General features: G+C 39.0%; 1 protein-coding gene across 2 annotated transcripts in view; it reads left to right on the forward strand.

Annotated features, from left to right (window-relative positions):
- Exoc4 (exocyst complex component 4) overlaps positions 1-26,552 on the forward strand; it is a 716,316-nt gene that overhangs the window by 376,403 nt on the left and 313,361 nt on the right. The window contains exon 11 of one of the 2 annotated variants that reach the window (XM_075953990.1): positions 23,049-23,140. The exons of the other annotated variant lie outside the window; for it this stretch is intronic. Within the exon in view, the coding sequence (XP_075810105.1) occupies positions 23,049-23,067 (19 nt within the window). The 3' untranslated portion in view covers positions 23,068-23,140. Of the gene's footprint in view, positions 1-23,048; positions 23,141-26,552 lie in introns of those variants that run through there. 2 annotated transcript variants of the gene reach the window in all.

Here is a 26,552-nt window from a genome sequence, read left to right on the forward strand (position 1 = left end):
ACGGTGGGAATCAGTGTGTGCCCTTACATTGTTTTTCCCAACGGCACCTCCTCCCTCTCCTTGGCAGAATCAATTGTGTCTCCTATAGTACTCTGAATAAAAATACAGGCCTATGCCACATGATAGTGCTGTGCTAATTGCATTGAATGCATTATTGTATTCAGTTTGAACCACAGTCCATTGATGCTAGCCTTGCTGATGCTCTAATTGTTGTAAGTAGAAAAGTGAGTATTTGGAGAACTTAGGTATCAGTTCCTAATACACAGAAACATGTATGGCCAGATTTAAAGTGGCACAGACTGATTCCAGAATCACTCATTGCCATGGGAATTTTAATCATGAGAAAGAACGAATAAGGTGCATCTGTGTTCTAGGCACTGAGGATAGAAAAGAAGCCCTCATTGTAGGTCTAGAATTCATCATGTTCCTTTATAGCAGGAGACAAAGAAGGATTTTTCCCCCAGTAAACAGAAGAGGAATGAGTTTAGAAAGAAAACAATGGGGCCTTGGGGAAGTCTTGGAGAAAAGATTGTCTTTGAACTAGTCTCAGTGACAATGCCATGTTTGTATAAACTTCCCAAGACTGAAGCAATGTAGCTTGCCAGAGAGTGAACAAGGTAACCCTGTACCAGCCTCCTGGGGAGCATATAGAAATGTAAGTAACCTCCACGCCTGTACCTATGGAAGTACAAAATTGAAGGTGGAGCTCCCAGAGGTTTTCTCAGCCTTCATATTTGATCCTAGATGTATTCACTTCAAACAGCTATTATAAATACTCCAAGGGTAGAAAATAACCAGTTTATCTGAAGACTCAGAATATTATGAAAGTATGTCCATTTCTCTCCCTTCCTCCCAAAGGAACAGAGTTATTTGTTTGCTGAAGGAATTCCTACATACAGTAGCCTTTAAGTTTCCCACCCACTTGGGCGTGGCCTCTTATTACTATAAATGCCAATGTAAAGCGTATTCCCTCTCTCTTCTGGCTCCTGGATTCGGTTTCTGTTCCCCATTCGTGCAGAGGACTGTGATCTGTGAGTCTGCCCCTAAAAATAACCCTTTATTATTCTCAGTTCTGAGCTAGTGTGGGATTTCTTTTTAGCATCCGTCTTCATTTGTTTACCATGTCTAGGTTGTCTGCCTCTGACCCTACCACATTTGCAAAGAGAACAGTTAAAGAACAGTTGCCATTGCCATTCATTCTCAATAATGCTGCAGTGGCTCCAGTGTCTTATGCACATTAGCCAAATGCTTCACCTCTGCAGTGTTCCTGCCCCTTTATTTTTAGGAAAGACTTTGAGTCTACTGATTCGTCATTTTTTCCTCACTATTTAGCTCTTGGAAGTTGAATTCCTTCCAGTTATCTTCTCAGAGTGGAGAAACTTAGTATCATTCAATGATAAGTTGTCATAATAAAATCATGAACTGTTTGCCAACAAGTTGGTGAAACTATGCCATTAATAGCTTCAATGAGTCTGTGTTGGTAATTGCAGCAGGGGTAGCAACCTTGCTAGTAATCATTACTAAGTGAGATCTGTTGTGCTCTCAGCATTTTTAAAGTTGAAAATGGAATTCTAGAAGCATCTATGCTATGATTCTCTTAACAGTGATATTGCATGAATCAAATTCTATAAGAGTAAAATAATCTTCATGTATTATATGTGATACAGCTGTTCTGAGGCATTGTGTAAAATAATGCTGTTCTATTACATGAAGACTGACATATAAACATTCTCTACATTTCAGAGACCAGTCTTTCCCTAACATACTCCCTCCCAAATTCTTGTGTGTGTACACGCACACACATGTACTTGCACGTGGAGCCACCCACTGGAGTAGAAGAAACCTAGCAGCAGGCACATTCTCAACAAAGAATGATTCTCCTGCACCCAACAGCGATCCACTCTCCATAGCTCCTCAGTAGGGAGTGTGGCCTATCTACCTAGTGTAGCACATCTACCTATTTGTGCAAGGATTTTGTCTGACTTGGTCTTGTATAGGTTGTTTGTGGGTAAACATAGCTATTGTTAATTGATATATGCAAAAAGCATGTCAGATCCAGAAGACAGCATTTTATAGTACTGCTCCTCACCCTCTGGCTCTTGTATTCTTTGCACCTCTTTTTCAGGATTATTTGCTGAGTCTTAGTGGTGGTGGGTTTAATATAGATGACCCATTTAGGGCTCAGAGGCTATTTTCATTGATTTTCAAGTCAATATATACATATATAAAATGCAGAAGTCTCCCCCACACACATTTACTGGCCAGTGGCATTTAAAATATAATATTATAATTTCTGAACACTGATGTTTTTATTTCAATTTTATTTTTCTTTATGTTTTAGGCTTTATTGTTGACATTTAAGTGTTACAATGCACTGCTTTCTTTAATTGCTTCAAAACAGCACAGTAATCCCACTCTGCTTCTTACTGTTTCCATTGTTGGGCTTATTACAATTTGCCACCCTCCCTTATTCAATCATGGATCAACAATGCCTTATTTGTTAGGTATTTGACAAAACCTCTGCAAAACACAGACCTAGAATTAGGTGCATCAGAATTTCCCAGAAAACTTTGTTTCTAGACTTGGGCTTCCCCCTGGTGATTATGATACCATGGGGGTAAGTTTTGGGGTATATTCACTAAATATTTATTTTGATTTAATGAAGAAAATGTTTTATTTCCCCCAGTGGCATAGAATGTACCAGAGCAAATGATTTCACATTACATTGTTGAGTGATAGATTTATTGTGACCCTTGAAAAACTGAAGTATGAGGAAGTAAATAATTTGCTGAAGCCATACAGATTGCTCCTTACATTTCATCTGACACTGTGGTCATTTGTTTCAGTCCTGTATACTTTTCAGTAAACTACCAGTGCCAAACTGTCTTCCACAGGAGGTTATTATTCTCACAAAATGGAACTGGACTCATGGCCTAGAGAGGGAAGATGAATTTGGGGAAACATCGGCTAATAAAAGCTACACACTTGCGATTTCTTTGGTTTGTTTTGTTGTTCAGCTGTAAGACTTCTTAACTAAAGAGTGCTAAAAAGCACACTGCTGGGGTGATTAACATAACTTTGAGAATTTTTATACAGTTGTATGTCAACAATACTGTTATTTAAATTTACTGATTTATCTCTGAGGGTCACCTTTATATAAACACAAAATTTAGAAAAGGCTTATTGCCTGTTTTTTAGGATGTTGGCTCAAATTATTTATGTCAAAGACATCTTTACCTTGCATAAAAACAAAATCAATAGAAATGGTAATGCTTTGGGGGGTTTCTGTGATTTGTCTCTGATTTGCTTCATAGGTTTTGACAAATTCTAAAATTTCTTGAATTTGCTTTCACTTATTCATTAGTAATAGGAATTCCTGGGGAGACACATCATGAGTTACTTAGTCTTTGGACTTGAGATTTAGCACTAAAATCTGTTTAGTAGGCTTTGTTCAAGATGTGTATGTCAGATCATTTCGGTAACAACATTCAATCTATATTCACTTCTTTTGCTGAAGTTATGTTTTTATTGCAGAAAAAAGTTGATAAGACAATTAATTTTCATATATAGACTTGGATAGTATATCTGTTCCAAGGAAGATTGCAGAGATTCCTTTGGCATTTGTGTTTTGTCAACTAAAGGGAAAAGGATATTAAATATTAAATACTGACTTAATACTGTCCATTTGTAAAAACTTGAATGTGTTCAAATCCTTCCTCCCTGCCCCCTTCCTTCCTTTCTCCTTCTTCCTTCCTCATCCCGACCACAGTTTCCTCTCCTTCCTCTCTTCCCAGTCCCTCCCAGCCATCTCCCCCCCCCCCCCGTTTCTTTTCAGAAAAGGGCAGGTCTCCCAGGAATATCAACAAAATGTGGCATATCAAGCTGTTGTAAGACTAAGAGCCTCCCCTCATATTAAGGCTGGGCAAGGCAACTCAGTGTGAGGAATAGGCCAGCAAAAGAGTTAGAGACAGCTGCTGTTTCCACTGGTAGGAGTCTCACAAGAGGACCAAACTATACAACTGTCACACATATGCAGAGGGCCTACATCAGTTCATGCAGGCTCCCAAACTGTAGGTTCAGTCTCTGTGATCTCCTATGAGCCCAGACTAGGTAATTCTGTAGGTTTTTATATGATGTTCTTAGCCCCTCTAGTTCCTACAATTCTTTCTCTCTCTTTTCAGCCGGATCCCAAACTCAGCATAATGTTTGATTATGGGTCTCTGCATCTGTTTTCACCAGTTGCTAGATGAAGCCTCTCTGATGACTGTTGGGCAAGGCACTGTCTAGAAGTATAGCAGAATAACCAGGTTGACTTTGTTTTTTGGTTATTTTGAGACAGGGTTTCTCTGTGTAGCTCTGACTTTCCTGAAACGCACCCTGTAGACCAATCTGGCCTTGAACTCACAGAGATCTGCCTCCCAAGTACTGGAATTAAAGGGGTGTACTACCACAACCTGATGAGTGTGATCACATATAAAACTTCCTCTGAATAAAAGTTTAATTATGAAGAGGCATTTGGAACAGTTATGTTTTATTTGAGATAGGAACACAAATAACACTTAAGAGTACTTGTAGCTCTTGCGAAGGACCCAGGTTCAGACATCCATATCTGATGACTCAAAGCCACCTATAACTCCAGTTTCAGAATATCCCACTTCCACTTCTGGCTTCCATGGATACATGCAATGGGTAGAGAGAGAAGCAGGTACACACATGTACATATGAATATATTTTAAAAATTTAAAAAGGAAATTATCTTCTCACTTATTCTTGTGCCTGGTGGAATAAACAGAAGTAATGAGTTTGAGTCTCAGAACACATCAATGAGGACAAGCATTATCTTGAATTTGTAGGTATTCCACCATCTTAGGCTTTCTATTGCTGAGGCAAAAACACCATGACCAGAAGCAAATTGGAGAGAAAAGGGTGTTTTCAGCTTGTACTTCCATATCACTGTTCATCATTGAAGGAAGTCAGGACAGGAGCTCTTAATACGGAAGGATCTCAGAAGGAAAGGAGCTGATGTAGAGGCCATGGAGGGTGCTGCTTACTGGACTGTTTACCATGCTTTCGTATAGAACCCAGGACGACCAGCCCAGGAATGACACCATCCACAATGGGCTGGGCCCTCCCCCATTAGTCACTAATTAAGGAAACGTCTTGCAGTTAGTTCTTATTGAGGTATTTTAGAAATTTCAAACAGATGTGGTTAAAACTCAAAGATTGCATAGTTCAGCATCTGGGACATAATGACACGAATTAGCTGATTTAGTTGGCTTTTTGCTAGTCCGTATATGAACTTTTCTTAGAATAATTTGAATTAGTATCATTTTTATGGCTACTGTGTATGTGCACATATACAAACTTCTTTGTGATCAACAATATATGTTTGTATTCTTTTCTTATTTCATCATAAATAAATTATTAAAGTCGGAACCAAGCAGCTGAGTAGTTTTCAGCATATGCCTGCTTTGATCTTGTAGGGATTTATAAACTAGATTTGTCAGTGACATTGTATCCTGCAATGGAAATATAAACAAACATGTGCATATCTATGCTCATATTTACCTTCTGTACACCAAAACCCCTAAGTCAATATCAGAAGTAACTTTGAGTTGACTAATAAAAACTCACATAGGAATTCTCCAATAGAATTTTAATAGGAGCTTCAGTTGGAATTTTATTTCCAAAACAATATTTGTGGCAATTTTGCAAATTATTGGTAAAATAAACATTTTTACTTCATTAAACACTTCTAAATTATTATTGATTTAACTTGTCGTTAATGTAAAATTTATTTAGGGTGGTGTGTTTTTTATACTAAGCCTCTGAAATTCAATGTATATATTATACACAGAATGCAATCATCCCAATTTTGTCTAGCCACATTTGAATGTTTTAGTAATCACTTATGTCTTGTGATTACTATTATTGGATGGGGTAGGGTAGATGATTTTTCTGTCCAGTTGGGAACAGGTATAATAGCTGTGAGAATAATAAAATGATGATTAAATCATACATAATTTGACAGCCTCTCCAGTAATCCCTGCTTACTTACTATAGAAAGTAAAATTGAAACATAAAGTAGAAAAATAACACCGCTACACAAATATAAATGACACAAGAGTATGTACTCAAATAACATCTTAGTTTGTTGACAGAAACTATAGTTTTCGATTCAAAATTGGTAGAAGAACTAGAGAACATTCCAGGACTTGTTGATTTCTTCTTAGGTTGTAATATATCAGCTTGCCTGTCCAGGTTACTGGAGCCCTGCTGGTTAGAAGCCCACCTTAGCCCTGTAGACTTTTCCCACTCATAGGCATAGGTTAGGGTGGATTGCTGTGACTAAACTTCATCTGAAGAAAGAGTTAGGTTTAATTTTCCCAATTAATATGAATGTGACATAAGATTATGAAGATGTGATTGTAACTCAGACTGCCACTGCAAGCTATCTCAGATGGAATAACTCCAGAAAAAAAGTATTCCCCAAAGCACTGGAGGCTTGAAGAGTCAGATCCCATTACCAGCATTGCTGGACTCTGGTGAGGGCCCATTTCCTGGATTGCACATTTATTCCTTCTTATGAGTTCATAGGGAAGGAGGATGAAGAGAGAAAGAAAGAAGATATATCAAGGGTGTTAGGAAAATGCTTGCCTAGCTGTCTCCTATGGAAACGCCATTTTCATGACCACCTCCAAACTCTTAAAGCTTGACTTATAATACCATATTATTTGGGATTAGGACTTCCAACAATGCATTGACCAAGGATACGCACAAGGAGATGACAAGGAGATTACCTGTGCTGGGCTGCTTTCATACCTCAGGCTTCACTGCCTGAAGCCCAGTAAATCAAAGGTCGTACCAATGTTGTGTATGTTTACATCAAATCTTTTCTGTCTGTTTTCTTTTAAAAAGAAAAATATGTACTGCTTGTAGTACATTTGAAGCCAAGATACTCATTGAGCACCCAGGAATTGCCAGGCACTTTGGAGGATTTATATAGAAACTTTTTCTTGTAAAAATGTATAAATATTTAGTTGTGATAAGTTGAGAAAAAGGTGTAAATTTCTAATTTTTTGTAAATTTCTATTTTATGTTTTCCATGTTTTATTATGGAGCTTGGGAGGTCACTACAGGGTATTACAGTATGATAGGGGCCAGAAGATGGATTGTGTGAAAAGGTTTCTCCCCTTCCACTTTGTGGATTCTGGGGATCAAACTCTGGTCATCAGACTTGAATATAAGCACCCTTACCCACAGAGTCATCTTAGTGGCCCAATGGATTGCCTTCCATTTTAGGATTATTTTTTACTATATTTACTTAGCTTATTAGGCAGAAATAGAACCAAGGGCACCATGCATGCCGGATGAGCACTATGCAACTGAGCCGTTCTCCGAGACTCTTTAAAGTACAGAACACTTACCGCGTTTTGGTATTGCCTTTTCAGAGGGGCTCTAGTAGTCTTATCTGTATTGTTCCAATTTTAGTATATATGCTGCTGCTGCAGGCATAAAACATGTTAAATAGGAACAAAGAAATCAATATTTCCTATTTTAAAATAGATTTTTAGCTACTCATTTATTTATTTTTTACATTTTGTGGTGCTGTAGTTCTCAAACAGGGCCTCTGCACACTAAGCAGTTCTCAGCCACCGAGCTGTTACTCTATCCCTGCAAGTGCTCATTTTAGAAATCTATTTGATAATGATATCAAATTTGCTTCTGATGAATTTGAGATCTTCCCATTTGGAATCCTATTTATAGTGGCAGTGGCCTCTAACTTAAATAGGGAATACTATAGATAGCTCAAATATTTTTTTGATGCATTGGCCTATGGTTTATATTATCTGTAAAGTCCTAAAGTGTAATCTAGTGAGTGCCATCAGACTCAGAAGTTTTGAAGATTATCAGTACTCTGCTGTCATGCTCTGACTAGATATAGAAGTACTGCCGTTTTCTCAAGTGAAATAGTCTATAACCACTTACTGTAATGAGAATAAGACAGTGAGAAGGAAGAATGTATAGGGAGATTCTGCATAAGTGACTCTCTTAGCAAACAAAATTAGTTGAAGAATCAGAGGTGCTTATCCTCATAAGCCCTTGTTGCATTTGTACTATTAAGATTAGGAAATATCAAACATTCCAGTGGGCAGATGGAGACTTCTAAGTTTTGAATGCCCCTGTGAAATTCACATTGAAGTTAGAGTGAAGGTTCAGTGCAGTGGCACAGCACAGCTTATATACATTAATGCATATTCTAAGTTCATCCACAGCACCACAACAGACACGCAGAACATTAACAAAACGTGAAGACATTGGGTCTTGGTAAATTGCTTAAAGTTACATAGCCAGTTACCAAGCAGGAAAAGGCAAGTGGTGCACGTGCTCAGCCCCAAACTCATTAAGAATATGCTTTAAATATGGACCATTTTTCATCTGTTCTTCCCACCTCCATAAAGTCAATTTTAAGAATACAAACAAACAAGCTTCTTAGTCGGTTTGACTGTGATCCCATGGGTCTGTGGCTGTACTACCTGCTGTGGTCACAAGTTGTATAGAATGCTTTCCCAATGGCAGTGTTTAATGGGGCTGGACAGCGCTCTCATTTGTGTGCTTCTGCCCTCTGGTTCTTGTCTCCTGGAGCAGTCATTTTGTAGCGTTTGGCTTGGTGGTACTTCAGGAGGAATTGGATATGATGTGCTTATTGTGGTCTCTGAGCATAAAGCTTCTTTCCCTCAGTGAGATCATGAAGCGTCACCGTGGGTGCTTCTTCAGGAGGGCGACTCTGAAGAGGAATTACCTCTTCCATGGAGGAGCAAACCATCACTGATTATAATCAGACAGTGTCTGCAAAGGCTGACATAGGCAGAGATGCTATAGAAATGTATAGATTTTCTGGAAAAAATGGAATATAGGAGATGATATCAGGAAAGAATAAAAGATTCTGTTAAGTGGGAATCAGGACAGAATCATGACAGTCTCATGCATTACCAGTCACTTGTGGTGAACCGTTAAGTTTAAGGTGACTATGACAGGTTAGGGGTTTTAGATACCGTATTTCTGATCAAATTACTGTCTGTGTTGATATGATCCTATAGAAAGCGGCATATTTATACTTAATATGTGTTTGGCCAAACCTCAAACTAATTACCTAATTTTATATTTTTTTACTTATTTATTTTGTTTTTTTAAGACAGGGTTTCTCTGTAGCTTTGGAGCCTGTCCTGAAACTAACTCTTGTAACTCTTGTAAGCCAGGCTAGCCTCAAACTCATAGAGATCCGCCTCTGCCTCCTGAGTGCTGGGATTAAAGGTGTGTGTCACCACTACCCAGGTTATATAATCTATTTTCTCTTTCTGCTATTTAGTTTCCTTATTTGAAGACTGGCCTACTGTCTATGAAATCTTAGTAAAATAGCTTATCTGTCACTGCCTCAGTTTTCTCCTTTGTAAAATAAGAATAGAAAAAGAACTTACTTATGTGTGTGTTGTGGGGAGATATTAATGCTCAAACCTGAGGCCTTTACATGCCAAATTCATGCTAAATCAAGAATGTATCTCCCAGGCCCAAGTATTGTCCATTTTTTTATTGAGAACATAGTAGGTGTTACATGTATTAGCTGAGCTGCCATTGTTATCATTACTGTTGTCATTGTTTATGCCTTTCCATAGTTGTTGACCACTTATCCTTTCAGCATCCGATATCTGTTTGATGAGAACATTTACCTTTAGATCCTACATATTTGCCAATGAATGTTGTATAATTCTTATCAGGCATAGAATGGCTTATGAATCTAGTAATATAGTCATGGTAGTGATTGGGCTTTTAGAACAGAACGTTTGGGCAGAATTGGTGGTAGTCTGGGCTTGCATTACAGCGTGACATAGCCTTGAGATGGATCCTCTCTTCATCTGCCTCTGCACCTGATCTTCCAGGCTTTTCCTGGCGTCTTGACTCTGACTCACAGTCCTGAGTACATGCACCATTTGTGACTTGTGCTGCAGTTTGAGTTTCACTGGCAATTCACTACATGGCAACATGGTTTAGACATGGAAATAGTTGGGCTGCAGATACGCTGTGCTACTGGCTAGGCCCATGGCAAGAGCCTCGCTGTTTCTATTGTGCAGTCAGAGACACGGAAACTCTTTCGGGCAGCTGCTGTCCATTTCCTTTCATGTGCTCACCACATCCTTCTTATGTTTTTAATGGAGCAATCCTGAACTAGAAAAGCATATCATGTTATCAAGCTTGCTGAACAGCCAGTGAAAACGGAGAAAGTAGAAGGAAAAGGAAAAGTCACCAGTACTAGCTACAGGTATTACAGATTTTACATTTTAGAAAATGAACAAGAGGAGGTATATATTAAGCATAGTGCTGGTAGAACCCAGTTCAGTGGGTGAGGGCGACCATATGCCATGCCGTCTGCATGGAAAAAGAGCAATAGTAAATGAACTGTATCATTTTTTACTGACTTGTTCTGTCAGTGATTGAAGCATTTCAGCATACAACCAGGAAAATAATAGGTTACTCTCACAATGGTAGAAGTTTAACAAATGCTCAATCACTCAGCCTGCATCAGCGCTGTCATTGGTGAGAGCTTTGCCGTATGATATTGATGCTTTGCTTCTTTCTTATTGCTGTATTCTTTGCAGATTCAATCTGTCTGCAATGGACCACTAAACATTTCAATTTGCTACCTGTAGAGCTGGATTGCAATGCTGAGACTGAAATGAGAGAAAAATGGATTTAGTGGAACTCGAGAGAGAGAGTTTCATGGATTTTTATACAAGGATGCACAATCTGAAACCCACTGATAAGATACACACGATCACTTTTGAGTGTCTCATAAAAGTACATGGTATTAAGCAATTCTGGTATATTTATAGGGAAAATAGACTCAGCTGGGTACTGATAGACCCCCTACATTTAGAGGAACTCAGACTCTGTCAGTCAAGGTATACCTGCCTATAGTTAGTGTATGATAATAGCCTTGCATACTTGTAAAACTATGCTTGCTTCTGCAGTGAGCTGAGCTAGCAAAGAAGAGGAGAAAGTTAAAAATTATTTTCTGGTCATACCCTAGCATTTAGTCTTTTCATAGCAGCAGTCATTTGGGAGATCTCCTAGCTGGAGAAAGGAGTCATTTCCTGTGGGGGCCTCTTATTGTTGTAATTTTCTGACTACTGCCTATGGTTCTATATCTAACCATAGGTCTCACATCTTAACCCTTATCCGTGTTTGTTAATATGTGCTCTTTTGAAACGTGTTACTCTGTGTTCAACATCTGGGTACTCGAAAAGACTCCTTACTGAGCCTAAATTTGATATTAATAAATAGAGAGGGGTTGTGATCAATTGCAGGGATATTAAGAAGTACCCAGCAGAAAACAGAAGCATTGAGTATTGAACTCTTAAACAGATAAAAACACAACATTGAAGTATCTGTTGCATCCAGTAGCATGACCAAGGCCAAGGCTGGAAAATGGCCTACGCTGGCAGATATTGAAAGCATCCGATGGAAATGCAGAATGGTTTAGTCATGAAAAATTAAGCATAGACTTGTCATTTAGCTTTACAGTTCTGTTCCCATGTATGTATGTATGTATGCCAAAAAGAATCAGAATTGGAGATCCAAACAAGTACACCTGCACACAGGTTTTTAATACCAAAATCCATAGTAGCTAAAAGGTAAAAGTAGCCCAAGTCAACATCAACAGTAGAGAAGAGATGTTATCCAAGAAATTGCCACACAAAGTGTTGATAGCTCAAGCACTCCTGAGTAGTGTTTCATCAATAACTAGTCAGTTTTGTGGTGCTGGGATCTGGAGGTAGAGCTTGAGAACGCATTCATTGTACTAACTGATCACTCTGCCTACAGGGTTGCCTGAATGAAAGAGTAGTTTATGCCAGCGTCAGTATATGCCATGTCCATCCCAAAAGTCAGATGTGCTCTTCGCACTAGGGTTACCTTGGACACTACCCTCCCTGCCCGCCATGGGCCCTTACCACCATTAATTTCATCACTCTGAAGTATCTTTTTAAGAGAGCTTCTTGTGCTATAGATATTTTGCTAGTCTTTGAGAATATAAATGGGGTGAGGTAGGCATAATATACTGAGGTATAATGTACTCTTCATTAAATTTAGTTTCTAGTAAAGGAGAAAGATTCAGAATAAAACAAAACAAAATTCCAAAACAAATCACACTTAAATAGGCAACACAAAAAAATATTAAATAACACAGTAAGAGCTATAATAGAAAAAGAAAGCCTGTCTTTGCTCTGGTCTGCTCCCCAACCCTGCCCTTTCATAGTCCAGGATGATTTTGAACTCATTATGTAGTCAAAGATGATATTGATTTCCCTGATCCCTCTTCCCTCCACTTGGGAAAATGTTGGATTGGCTTTCTGCACTGCTAGGGATCAACCCCAGGAATTGTGCATGATAGTCAAACATTCTACTAACTGAGCAGTCCCCCCCTCCCAGGATTTAGTTTCTCTCAATAGATTGCTCCCTCACCAATTACACTGCCCTTTAGTCGGTCACAGGCACTTATTGGTATGAGGGCCTTTGGTGTTATTTAAACACTAGCTTTTGTACCACTTTCTGCTAGGTTGATACCAGCATTTCTGGTGTACTCTCTGGTTCCAACTCTTCCCTACTTTGATTTCAGGGTTCCTCAGATTGACTTGTTGGCTAATTTCTGTTCCCATGTTGTTGAAGTTGCCACTGCTCTCAATCTTGTTTACCCTGTTTTCTAGCATCTAGTCCTGCCTCTCTTTCCCTTGTCTTGTTCTATCTCTTGACCGCTGTCTGTTCTCAACTGCTATTTCTAGCCCCCGCTGTTGTTATTGTTTTGTGTGTTTGCTTGATTGTATTTTCATCTTTTAGAAGCAGAGTCTTGATGTATTGCTTAGACTGACATAGAATTTACCATGTGGACCAGGTTGGCCTTGAACTCTTGGCAGTCCTCCTGCCTCCTCCTCCCAGTATGAGACCGTGAAGTTGATGTCTCATGGTTGTTCCCATTCCAACTCCAGAAAGCATATTTCTTCATTAGGTAGATGTATTACTTTTGTTCCAATGGGAAAAGCATTTATAGGCAGTGCTGAGTTATCAAAGCAGTTAGCTCTGCTTTAGGAGTGTGGCTAAGACACTGCCACAATCAAGAAATTGTTTTCCTGCTCTTTAAAAAGATTTTTGTCATGAATCTTAGCACACAGGAGACTGGGAAGGAGCACTGCAAGGGGGAGTCCACCTGGACTACGCAGGAAGACCTTGCCTAAGAATGAGATTAATGAATATTTTCAATTGATTGACAATATTTTACAATGCTAACTTCAAGACATTGTAGCCTGCTATGTGTTGAGTCTTGTTCTGGAGGATATAGTCAATGATGTGGTGGGTCAATGAAGAAATGCAAGTTCTACTGTGTGCAGTACACTGTCGAGTGGGAAAGTTGACAGGAAATTCTATAGTCAAGGCGTTTTCAATATTGTAATGGAAACAAAATGAAAAACCTAATGCAAAAGCTTGTTATGGAACTCACTGGAGAGTGTCTTGGGCAAAAGTAATCTGTTCACACATAAAAATTTACAAAAAACTTGAAAGCAAAGAACACTGCTTTCAAATGATCTGGAAAAAAAATCCCTCCTGTTTACAAAGTACATGCTTTTTACATTTGACTTCATCTATTAGACTGAAAGACTTAAGATGGTTTTAGTACAGATCTGGTCTCCTTAAAGAAAAATATAAATACTAATATCCAGAATGGAAGACTTTCCTCGGAAGGTTTTTGCTTATAAGACTCACTTGTTATTTGTAGTTTTAAAAAGTCTCCAGAAGTGTTTCTCCAGTTGGTCATAGTTCACACCAGTGCCATGTTATTTGAGTGTAGATATCAATAAAAAACATGAGCTTTATTCATTCTTTCATTGTCAAGCTAAAAAATACCTCATTCTCTTTGATGTTTTTCATAGGTTTAGAGCTGGCACTTAAAATCAAAAAAAAAAAAACAAAGCAAAGAGAAATATTAAGAATCCACACAAAGATGAATTGAATTGTTAGAACTTTTTAAAATGTTACTGCTGTTTCTTATGATTTTAGGTGGCTTCTAAAGACAGACCATGAATGAAATCACGAAAACCTCCCTATATTTTAAGGTTCACCAGTAGTAGGAATGTTTGGAATCTTGGTGAGATTTACAGGTTTGCAAGTGACCAGGATCCTCCCCCATATTACTTAGTATTTGAGGATTTTTATGGTTTTCTTCATTTCGTTGTAGAAAGCCCCTCTTTCTAGTCTACTTCATCAAGGCCACATTAAATGTTTTCTCTCTGTCTTTCTCCCTCTATTCTTCCCTCACTCCCTTTCTCTCTCTCTTCCTACCCTCCTCTTATCTCTATGCTTGTCCCCCTGTCTGTCTTTCTGTGTGTTTATGTGTGTTTGAGTGTATCTCGTGTACTTGTAAAGTCTCCAGTGATTTTTCACCCCATGTCACTGTTTCTGTGTAATCTCATTTAGGATACATTATTTATATATTCATTGTAAATGGACTTTTCTTTCCTGCCAGCCAGTTCCCAAATAACACACGGAGACAATATTAATTATAAATGCTTAGGCTTGTCTCCAGCCAGGTCTTACAACTTAAATTAACCCATTTGTCCCAGTCTATGTGCTGCCCCAGAACTCATTTACCTCACCTATGGACTTCCCATGGTGTTTCCTCTGCATCTGGCTCTCTCCTCCTCCAACTCCACTCATCTTCTTCCCGTGTTCTTGTTGCCCCTCAAATCCTGCCTAGCTATTGGACAACAGCTTTTTATTAACAATGAGAACCTCACATCTTCACAAGTGTACAGAGGGATTATTCTACAGCAATTCATCCTACTGTCAGTTGGGGAACATCTTGTAGCAAACCAGGATTTTGTGAATTCTGTGTCCAAGAAAGTCTTCGTATATTTTGTGTTTATAAGTTTCTAATGAGTAGATATACACACCCAGGGACTTGGAGGATATTAAGTGCCTATTTTGTATATGGTGACATCTATTTACTACATGGTAATGGCCTTTACTACATGGCTATGTAATTTACCTAGTGGAAATTACATTTTAATTAGAATACTTTGTATGAAAACAACACTTTAATAAAAGAATAGACTATATCTTAGTGAGAGATTTCTATAGGAATATAGCTAGTAGAGTTATATAAATATCTTTATTCATAGACTAGGAACCTCTTCACTAAAGAGAATCAGGAACTCCTTCACAGGGAGAATGATAACTTAATTTTCTATAAGGAGGTAAGACTCATGCTGAATGGCACTGTAGTATAGGCAGTGATTGTGTTCATTGGTATCCATTAAAGTCTCCATTCACCAAATCCTGGCAATAAAACCATTTGTATCATCTTACCCAGAAGGAATTAAGAAAGAGATTCTGCTAGTGAGAGGAAGAATTTAAGACTTAGTTGGCAAGGAAAGACAAAGCATTGTTTCCCTAATTCTCACATCATAAAACATGGAGGTGCAGTGGGCTTGGACTCTGCTGAACCCACCATGTAGACACAAATTTCTTTCCTTCTCTGACTAGCCATAGGGCAAGACTCAGAAAGAATCACTTTCTCCTGGTCCTAGCTGACCACACAATATATCTGAGAATGTCAGCTGCTAGGTATCTAGACACCTCCAAACAGTGGTAAATTGTTTTCCCCCTTTCCAAAGAAGGTGTCATCACTTCTGGTGATAGTTGATGGGGAAGAATGTTGCTCTGTTGGTTCAGGCAATATGTATAGGCAATGCTCCAGTGAGTTCTAGGGTCATCACCAGATAACATTTCTTTTTGTGCCAGAATGGCTAAGAGTTTGGACCCCAGAAGCATGTGTTTCATTTCAGTCACCAGCCTTCCCATCACTACGTATGTCACCTTGGCCCCTTACATTTCTGAGTAAAATTTAAAGTAATATTGATTTGTTCTCTGTATGATTGTAGTGGGGGTTATATGGGCATTTAACATACTATTAATGTTTAGTAAATATTAACTGAAAAGAAAAATTCCTCCCAAAAAATTAATGGTGAGAAAACTTCTATGAGTACATGTATGTCTATATCTGTGAGTAGACTAGCCCCATCAGAGAAAGGTGCATTCTGGGGAGAATTGGGTTTAACATATTACTGTATAAGAGCTTTACTATAGCACTGTAGATTCATCCTCCAGTCCACTTGGAATATTGACAGTTTTCATGTCAAACTGTGATATGTATTGGACATTTTATGAAAAATGTGTTGGAGCAGGCCTGAGCCAGCAACCTCCACAAGAGCAGGCCCAGGCCAGTGATCTCTGCAGGAGCAGGCCCAAGATGGACACCTGCTGGAACAGGCCCTAGCCAGAAACCTTCAACAAAGGAGCCACCTCTGAGGGAGCAAGCCTGAGCCAGCAACCTCCTTGGGACCAGGTTCAAGCCAGGGACGTATGCAGGAGCAGCTAACTACCCAGTGACCTCAACCAGGGTGGCCCCAAGCCAGCAACCTCTGCAGGAGAGGCCTGAGACAGGAACACCTGTGAGAACAGGCCCGAGCCAGCAACCTCTGCAGGAGCAGGTACGAGGGAGCAACCCAAGGGAGCAGACCCAAGCAAGTGACCTCCATGGAAGCAGGCCCAAATGACCTCCAGAATCCAGAGTGACTTCTAGGAATGTCTAATGACCTCTGAGGTGACTGGAACTTTGGCCCTAACTCCAACACTAGGAGCAACATCTGAGTCTTGGATTCATTGGTACCTGGAAGAGTGATCACCAGAATCACGCCATCATTATTTTTCATAGCCAGAACCTAGAAACAGCTTAAATACCCCTCGATCGAAGAGTGGATAAGGAAAGTGTGGTACATTTATACAGTGGAGTACTACACAGAAGAAAAAGAATTAATGACATCTTGAGATTTTCAGGCAAATGTATGGAGCTAGAAAACATTATATTGAGTGAGGTAACCCGACTCAGAAAGACAATTATCATATGTACTCACTCATAAGTGGCTTTTAGACATAAAGCAAAGAAACACCATTTTATAATACACATTCCCTGAGAACCTAGATAACAAAGATGACCCCTAGGGAGACATACAAGGACCAAATCTACATTTGAAGTAGAAAAAAACAAGATTTCCTGAGTAAATTGGGAGCATGGGGATTATGGGAGAGGGTAGAAGGAAAGGGGAGAGGAAGGGAGGGAATATATATATATGATAAAGAAACCAAAAAGAAAGATGACCTTTTATGCTAAAAGTAGTTTATCTTCCATGAAGCTGCAGGTTTGGGTTCTCTGACCTTAGATGTATCCAGTCTGTTTGCAGGCTTCAGCTCTCTATTTACAGGCTCAGTTGCAGTGTTCATCAGAACTTGTTCATCAGCTTCTCTCCTTTATTGTAGGCATGGTTTGAGGCTTTGCAGTGTAAGATCAAAGAAATCAATATAAATTATTTTTAATAGGATATATCAACAAGTACAACAAGATTTCCCTAAAGTAGGTGTGATTTTTGATTTAATTGAATTAGAACAACATATCCCCTTTCTAAGATGTAATGATTCTTTAAAAGTAGGATGACAAAGTTCCATAAACATCAGAAATGTTTTGTTTACCATTCTGTTCTCCAACCTTGCCAAGCATAGTGCTTCCTAGAAACTGATTGCTGCCCAAAAATGGATGGATAGGTAAGTGGGTAGGTAAGTGGATAGATGGATGGCAGGTAGGGGCATAGATAGTAGGATGGATCAGTGGATGATGCACAGATGGGTGCATGGACAACCGGGTGAATAGATGGATTGAAGCATGCAGAGGAGCTGAGGATTAGTAGATTTGTAGTGACTAATTAGGTATGATTATCTACCTTGTCTCTTACAGTTACTACAGTCAACTGGTGCTAGGCCTCATTGTTTTGTTTGTCTTTTTGTATCACTAATCTCTCCCTCAGTACCTGGAATAGTTTTTCCTTAAGAGACTTGTGGGCGTCTACTCCCACAATAAAGTTAAACACTGGTTTTACACTAGTATTTCACCACCACTTGTAGAAATATCCTGGATTTCCTACTCCTGTTCCACTTGCTTTTTGTTTAAATATCCAAGTTATAGTACTGTTGGAGTCAGAACAATATTTTCTTACATTGTTGATGATAAACATTTCAGTCCTCTGTTGAATTTTGCGAATAATAATATTGTCATTGTTGGTAAACAAAATACAAGACCAATGTAGAAATGAACAATGTAGAAAATGAACATTCTAGCAAAGGCTGATACATGACTTTAACTGGCTCGTCTGTCAGTCTTAGCATAATACCATGAAAGTAATGAGTTGTTATTCTGGCCCACATGTGATCTGATAATTTAAGAATTATCTTTTGGCTTGTCAGTTTCCTGTAGTCAGTGGAGGAGAGTGGTATGATGCTGAGATGGAAGTTTGGTTCTATTTTTTCACTTCTTGTGGACCTGCTCTAGCATTTACTATCTGTGTCCAATTAAGGGGAAAGAGAACTCGAAATTCAGAAAACTCGTTCTCTCTGTCACTAAATTAATGGCTTTTCAGTGAAGATGGGAAAGCATAGAGCTTCATTTCCATTTTTTTCATTAAGCCTAAGAAAAACATCGGCATTTTGCACATTTATCAGCAGTAGTGTTTCCTTGCAATATACTTTTTTCTGTACTCATAGGAGCTTATTATGATGAAAAATGCTTTGAAAAAATCATCAAACATGTTTTTGGAGTGTTATCTATTTTGGGCTTTCATAGGATTGGTAGGGGAAGAACCTAGAATCAAAACTGATCATTGGAACCATTAATATGATAGAGAACCTCTTTTAATGCATAGTCAGTGTGGTATGGTAGAAAAAAGAAGTTGGGACGTCAAGGGGTAATGTTCCTCTTCCTAATAGTGTTACTAAACATTTCAAAAAAACATTTTATTGCATGTGACGTAGGCCATTGTAAGATTTTTTATTGTAAAACTCATGGTATGGGTGAACTTTTGTAATCTTTCACAAGCATTAGTAATTTCCATGACCTCCTAGTAGGTTAGGTATCTCTTTTAGAGGTAATTGCTGGGCATATTTAGAGGATTGAGAGTTCAGAGAAAAATTTCCATGTTTCTCTTGATTTTCTTCATGACTTCTTAGTACACTATCATTGCTGGCTATTTTCACAAGGAGAATTCTCTTCACAAAAGGGTCTCGAAAGAAAAAAGATGACTCACATACTTTTCTACCATAAAAATTAATTACATCCCCTCCCCGTTTGCTTTTTAAAAATCTGTGATCCCTGATTTTAAAAAGAAATGTAGTTTCTCCAAATCTTAGTCTCCCCTTTTTAAGTACTGGCCAGTGTGTGTACAACCAGAAGCTCATCTTGGAGCTTGGTGGGGACTTCACCTCCGAGAACCAGTACACAGGAATGATAGTGCTGGCTATGACTACTGTCAAGGGTGAGGAAATGTCCTTATTCTCCAACCCGGAGTTCCTTTTTGGTTCTTTTAATTGCTACTTTAATTCTGCCAGCATCTGTGTGTTGGTGGCACGATAACTTCTATTAATTGCTTGCAGATAGGGTAAAATTTGGGAGTCTCTCACATCCTTGTATCAGCTGAATTTGAACACTCTGACTTTAAATAAGACACAGAGAAATCTCTACATAGGATGCAATTTTCAATATAAGTTCTGGGACATAGAAGAGGAAGTTAAAACTAAAGAAACAAGGGTTGTTTCTTGTTAAGAGTTACCTAATTTGAGGCTAAAATATCTCAAATTTATTTTTTCATTGCAGTGAAATATTGGAAATCTATTGACAGTAAGAGTCTGAGATATGAAGTAGAGTAAACCAGTTTCTCATGAACATTCAGCTGTTTCATCCAAAGGGAACATTTTTTTTAGGTTATATGATTTTATAATTTTATCTTTCAAAATATTTATTCTTCTCTCTTACTTTGGCAGCACATATCCTCAAAGTTGGAATGATACAGAGTAGATTTGCATGGCTCCTGTCCAAGGGCACATTCTTGCCACCTTTGCATTTACCTAGATTTCTGAGGAGATTTTGGAGACTCTTGAAAAGGAGAAAGCAATGCAGTTTATTTCTCATTAGGAAAAAGTGGAGATTCTGCAAACTTGGGGCACAGTAATGGATCCTTTCAGCTGGATGCTGAAGAGGATGCTGCTAAGCTGTGCTGGTGGCTGGAGTGTTTTTCTGTACTCAGTTTGGAAACTGTTGAAACCACAGGCCTTGGGTGTCATGTAACTGATAGAGCAAGTCAGAGAGACAACTGTTTTATACATCAGCTTGGATTCCAGGCATTTTAAAGGTCACCATTAATTTTCACTCAACTATTTAAGTGTCTTCTGTGAAAATCAATGTAAACTATACAAAGTGGTTCATAGTGCCATCATTCCAAACTGTGTGCTACAGTTTAAATGAACAGGCCTTTAGGTATGTCCTTAGTACATAAATTTAGCTCTTCAAGCAAGTGGGAAGTACACTTGAAAACAATGGCACAGGAGACCACTTCCTAAATATAACCCAGTAGCACAGACACTGAGAGAAACAATTAATGAATGGACCTCCTGAAACTAAGACACTTTTGTAAAGGAAAGGACATGGTCAACAAGACAAAACGGCCGCCTACAGAATGGGAAAAGATCTTCACCAACCCCACATTAGACAGAGGACTGAGCTCCAAAATATACAAAGAACTTAAGAAATCGGTCATCACAAGAACAAATAATCCAATTTTAAAAATGGGGTACAGATCTAAACAGAGAACTCTCAACAGATGAATCTAAAATGGTTGAAAGATACTTAAGGAAATGCTTAAAATCCTTAGCCATCAGAGAAATGCAAATCAAAACTACTCTGAAATTACATCTTATACCTGTCAGATTGGCCCAGATCAATCAAAAACATTGATGACAACATATGGTGGAGAGGGTGTGGGGTAAAGGAAACACTCCTAGTTGCTGGTGGGAGTACAAGCTAATACAGCCCCTTTGGATAGCAGTATGGCGACTTCTCTGAAAATTAGCAAAACAACCTACCTCAAGACCCAGCAATACCACTTGTAGGTCTATACCCAAAGGATGCTTAATCATACCACAAGGACATATGCTCAACTATGTTCATAGCAGCTTTATTTGTCATAGCCAGAACCTGGAAACAACCTAAATGCCCCTTGATCGAAGAGTGGATAAGGAAAATGTGGTACATTTATACAATGGAGTACTATACACAGCAGCAAAAAAATAATGACATCTTGAAATTTGCAGGCAAGTGGATGGATCTAGAAAATATCATATTGGATGAGGTAACCCAGACCCAGAAAGACAAGTATCATATGTACTTATTCATAAGTGGCTTTTAGACATAAAGCAAAGAAAAACCAGCCTACATTTCACAATCCCAGAGAACCTAGACAACAATGAGGACCCTAAGAGAGACGTACATGGATCTAATCTACATGGGAAGTAGAAAATGACAAGGTCTTCTGAGTAAATTGGGAGCATAGGGATCATGGAAAAGGGTAGAAGGGTGTGGGGGAGGAAGGGAAGAGAGTATAAAAAAATATATAGCTCAATAAAAGCAATTTAAAAACAAGCAAAAATTTCTTTCTAGTAAAAAAATTTAGTTCTTCGGACTGATTGTTGTCATGTTTTTGCAGATAGTATAAGGGTCATGTAAAAGAAAATTTGTGTGAGTGTGAAATCTTCATTTTTTTTTTTCAAATGATCATAGTCTTTTCCCCCCCTGGTAGGCACCTCACAGATTTGCCTTTATTCATATGCTTCAGAAAATTACAATTCTTTATTTTATGAGTGTGATTTTTTAAGTTAAATGTTATTTTTGTTTATATTACTCATTGTACTTACTCACTTTTGAAGTTATATGCTACAGATTTGCTAGGTTAAAGCTATAAGGTAAATAAAAATATTTGTACTACTGTGGTGCTTACTAAAGTAGCTCTTTTAAGTAAGGACAATGGAGGGAAGAAAAGACAGGAAAAGAGCTCCTGTGATGTTGATTGTGGGTTGTGCGCCAGCTGGCCCCGAGCCAGTCTGCTAGCCCTTGAACCATTGCGATCACTCCTTTCTATGTTTCTACTTTATCATTCTCAGAAATGGTTAGAGAATCCGAGTAACATCATTCATAACAACAGTGCTAGTATCTTCTTTTGTAGAAGAGATCAGAAAGATACCTCTTATATGCCACAGAGACTATCATCTCCATTTTCTAGATAGTGTTTTCTCTAAGAGGTAACAAGTGTGACATGCCCAAAGGAATCACATGCTTTGTAATTTGAGAAACTGAGGAACTGGTGAGAATAGACCGGTAAGTGAAAAGAAAGAGAGGAGGCAGAGTCAAAGCAGTGTCAGGAAGGAGGCATGGAGAATGGCCATAAAGTAGGCTACAACACAGAACTGGACATTCAATTAAAATAGAAACCTTTAGAGGGTTTAGAGAGGGAGAGGTATGTGGCCTGACAGAATTTTACTTTAAAGAACACTTTAAAGCAGTGCTGGATGACAGAATTTCCTATAATGATAGAATTATTCTAAATCAGCCATACCCAATAAGGCAGCCACTGATACCTTTATGGATCACTGGAAATGTAATTAATGAACCTAAAGAACTAAAGACTTTAATTCAATACAATTTAAACTTGAATAACATCATTTAGATAATGACCAGCAGTGGCTGCTTTATAAAGAATACATGTAAGGAGGCAGAGACACAGGCAGGGCTAATGATAATTATTGTAGACATTTCCACTAAAGCTTAGCAAACATTTTTTTAAAGGTTTAGATAGTAAATTATTTTAGGTTTTGCATGTGTCTTAGTTAGGGTTTTGTTGCTGTGAAGAGACACCATGACTACAACAACTCTTATAAAGGAAAACATTTACTTGGGGCTGGCTCACAGTTTCAGAGGTTGAGTCCATTATTGTCATGGCAGGAAACATGGTATTGTGTAGATAGACATAGGGCTGGAGGAGCTGAGAGTTCTAAATCTTGGTTTTCAGGCAACAGGAAGTGAACTGAAGAGGCTCCTTATGGAGTTTGATAGCTATTTGGGCAAGAAACTGCTCTTGCCTGGACTGTCGCATAAACTGGACACAAAGAACCCACAGAAAGATGACTGCTGAACTTGCCTAAAGGTGAGATGGTCTTTCGGGGTTCCTGTTTCATGAAAGGGTCTGCGAGACATTCTGCAGGACACAGCAGAAAGTGACTGAACTGTCTTTGTAATTTCCTGCTTCATGGAAATGTCTCTGGATACTATGGGCCTGTGGGCCGAAGATGGATGCCCCAACGGTACAGAGGAGCTTTGGGTGACTGTCCAGACAGCGAGATGTCTCTGTCATTTCTAGAGCTTTGGACTTCTTGTTTGCTTAGGTAATATTATATCCTTCTGGAGTCTTTGATAGAGTTTAAAAATGGTTAGTTATAGTTATAGTTTTCCTTAGTTATGATAAAGATAAAGTAGATATAAATATTGTAACTGTAATTCTTGCTTGATAACTGTTTTGTTATATGTAATTTTACTATGTTAAAGTTAAAGCCTTTCTTTTTTGTTTAAACAGAAAAAGGGGAAATGATGGAGGTGGGTCTTGTATCTTATCTGTTGCTTTCATTGGTTAATTAATAAAGAAACTGCTTGGCCCTCTGATATGGTAGAATTTAGATAGGCAGAGTAAAAAGAACAGAATGCTGGGAGAAAGAAGGCGAGTCAGAGTTGCCATGATTCTCCCACTCCAGAAAGACGCAGGTTAATATCTTTCCTGGTAAGCCAGCTCGTGGTGCTACACAGAATATTAGAAATGGGTTAGATAAATATGTAAGAGCTAGCCAATAAGAGGCTGGAACTAATGGGCCAGGCAATGTTTAAAAGAATACAGTTTCCTGTAAAGCTAGCCGGGTGGCGGGACACAGCCTGCCGTTCCACACTACTACAGAGTGGCTGCTCCCTCAACAAACTGTTACACTGGGAATGGCTTGAGCAAAAATGAGATCTCAAAACTTGCTTCCACAGTGATGCACTTCTCCCAAGAAGGCCACACCTATTCCAACAAGACCCTATTAGTGCCACTCCCTATGGGCCAAGCATTCAAGCACATGAGTCTGTGTGGGCCATATCTCTTCAGACCACCCGCAGCCTGTCATGTAGCCTCTGTTAAAGCTACTCGTATGCATGCTGACAACATGAAAATGTGCTAGTGTGGTTACTCTTCAATAGAACATTATTTGAGGGTCTGTAGGCTGTGGTTTACAGACTCCTGGTATAATCGAGATGACAATGAACTGACTGCCCATTCAAGTTGGAGTGGCAAGATTTATTGGCAGATTGCAAGTGCAGTGTCAAAGAAAAGGAGGGTTCACATAACTTGAAGCCTGTGGCCTGTACATTTGGTGAAGTGGAGTTGCCATTTACAAAGGGAGAAAAGACTCAGTAGCAGATTTTAGAGAAGAAAGTGTCTTAGATTTGGCCTTGTTTTAAGACATCTTAGTGTCCACACCCACCTAGTCCATCAACACCGTAGTCCGGTGGAAGAGCTGAAGGGCAGGAGAGCTGCCCCTGCCCATGACCAGCTGCAACACTTGGGAGAACAGGCCCTGGACCTATCCTGGGTGGCACAGTTGAGTCAACCCCATTGGCAGAGATGTAGGTGAGCCAGCCCCCAATTTATGAGCTTGCAAAAGCTGTCCCCAGTATTCATCTGTCATGTGGTACCATTGCAGTGGAGATACATACCCACCCCCATCAATGCCTGAGGCAGATGGGATTGCTGGCCCTGAGATCAAAGAGCGGGACTTCTGATCTTGCCCTTAATCAGCTCTAGCACTAGGGACACTGGTCCCTATCTATGCCTTGCCTGGGCAACACAATAGAGCTGACCCTGAAGGTTTAGGTGTGGGAGATTCAACCCTAAGGACATGAAGGTAAAGAGAACTGGCCCCATCCCTTGCTCATCCATTGCAAAGGGTGAACTCACCAGGGCAATGCAGGAGTGCTCACCCTGGTGGTGAAAACAAGGGCGAGTTAGCAGGCTGACCAAGCCTGCAACTACCCAGGCCCAGAACCAAGGTTATGTGTTGGCCCACCCCATCTTTGATCTGCTGGAGCCTTATAGATCCAAAGCTATAAGATTTACGTAGCACAAGGCCACAGCAAGATAACCAGGAGGAGTTCCAGTTAGGGCCAGCATCTGTAGTGTAACAGAAACTAGAGGCCTCAAACCAGACCAATGACTTTCTGCAATTAACACTTGCAAGTAAAGATATATGGATAAAGGGGCATATTACATGACTCACTACATCTTCCATCTTTTCTTTTATCTCTTAAATTTTATGTGTGTGTGTGCTCGCGCGCACGCGCATGTGTGTATGCAAGAGCAGAAGGTAGATGAAGGGACAGGGAAATGAATGGGATGGAGATGCACAATGTGGATGACACGAAGAGTAAATTAAAGGAGGGGAAAAGACATCTCTTAGTCAGAAGAAGAAGTCTGAGGTTGAAAAGAAGCATCTGGGCTATCGTTCATATTTGATAGTTAGCTATAATAATAGTATTCATGAGTGTAAATGAGGTTTCCTCCAGTGACAGTTTGAAAAGAAGGGTTCTAAGGATCTATGGCAGATCCCGGAGGGAAAGACGAGAAAGGCAGTGAGGAAGACTGTAAGGAAGGGTGAACAATGCAAAAACGGATGTTCCAAGAGCCAAATTAAAGCACTCTGAGGAAGGATTCATTGGTACTTAGTAGATGCCATGTGGAGCACAGTGAGTTCCTCCACAGGTGTTTGGTCACTGCGTCACTGAGCATGCACCAGTCTCTTCTGTCTTTTGTTAAGTCGTAATGCAGAGCCACAGCTTTGTTCAGAAATAGGTAATGCCTTCCTAATATTGTCAAGTCCTTGACCAGGCATGTATATTTCAATATGGGTATTGGCAATTACAGCACACATAGGGGCTCAACAGCCCTGCCACTGAATTTCTCTGTTCTTGTTCTGTGTCAAATTCTCTTTATTTGAAATGTCTTTCTTCTTTCAGTCCCTGTTGAAACCTTGGTCATTTATCTGGTCCTGTTCAAATGTCTTCTTTTTGGTACATTATCCTCTTTCTGAAAGTCTTTTTGTAAACCATATTTAGAACTCCACTGTTGTGAATGCTATTTTTTATTTGATGCCAGTTGCTAATTTAATACACAATGTTATTTTAGACCCCTAAAACATGTATATGAAATATTAATAGAATGCTGATTGTGAGTATTGAGGGTGATGTAAAACAAATTTGTTTTTATATACCTGTTCTTCTATATACTATTAATTGCTTGTGATTTTTCTAAGTAACTTCAATTTTTGTAGGCTTCATTTCTTTACCTTTAATGTAAGATAAACAAGGTTTTATGAAACTTAGATAAGAGAGTTGTAATAAGTTTATTCATTTATTGAGATTGTTCTGGATCAGGTTAAAGCAAAGTTTTCAATATAAACAATTTAGCAAAGCGAGTTGTGTGGAAAAATTCAAA

Source organism: Microtus pennsylvanicus, chromosome 19 (assembly GCF_037038515.1).
Source record: "Microtus pennsylvanicus isolate mMicPen1 chromosome 19, mMicPen1.hap1, whole genome shotgun sequence".
Taxonomy (NCBI): domain Eukaryota; kingdom Metazoa; phylum Chordata; class Mammalia; order Rodentia; family Cricetidae; genus Microtus; species Microtus pennsylvanicus.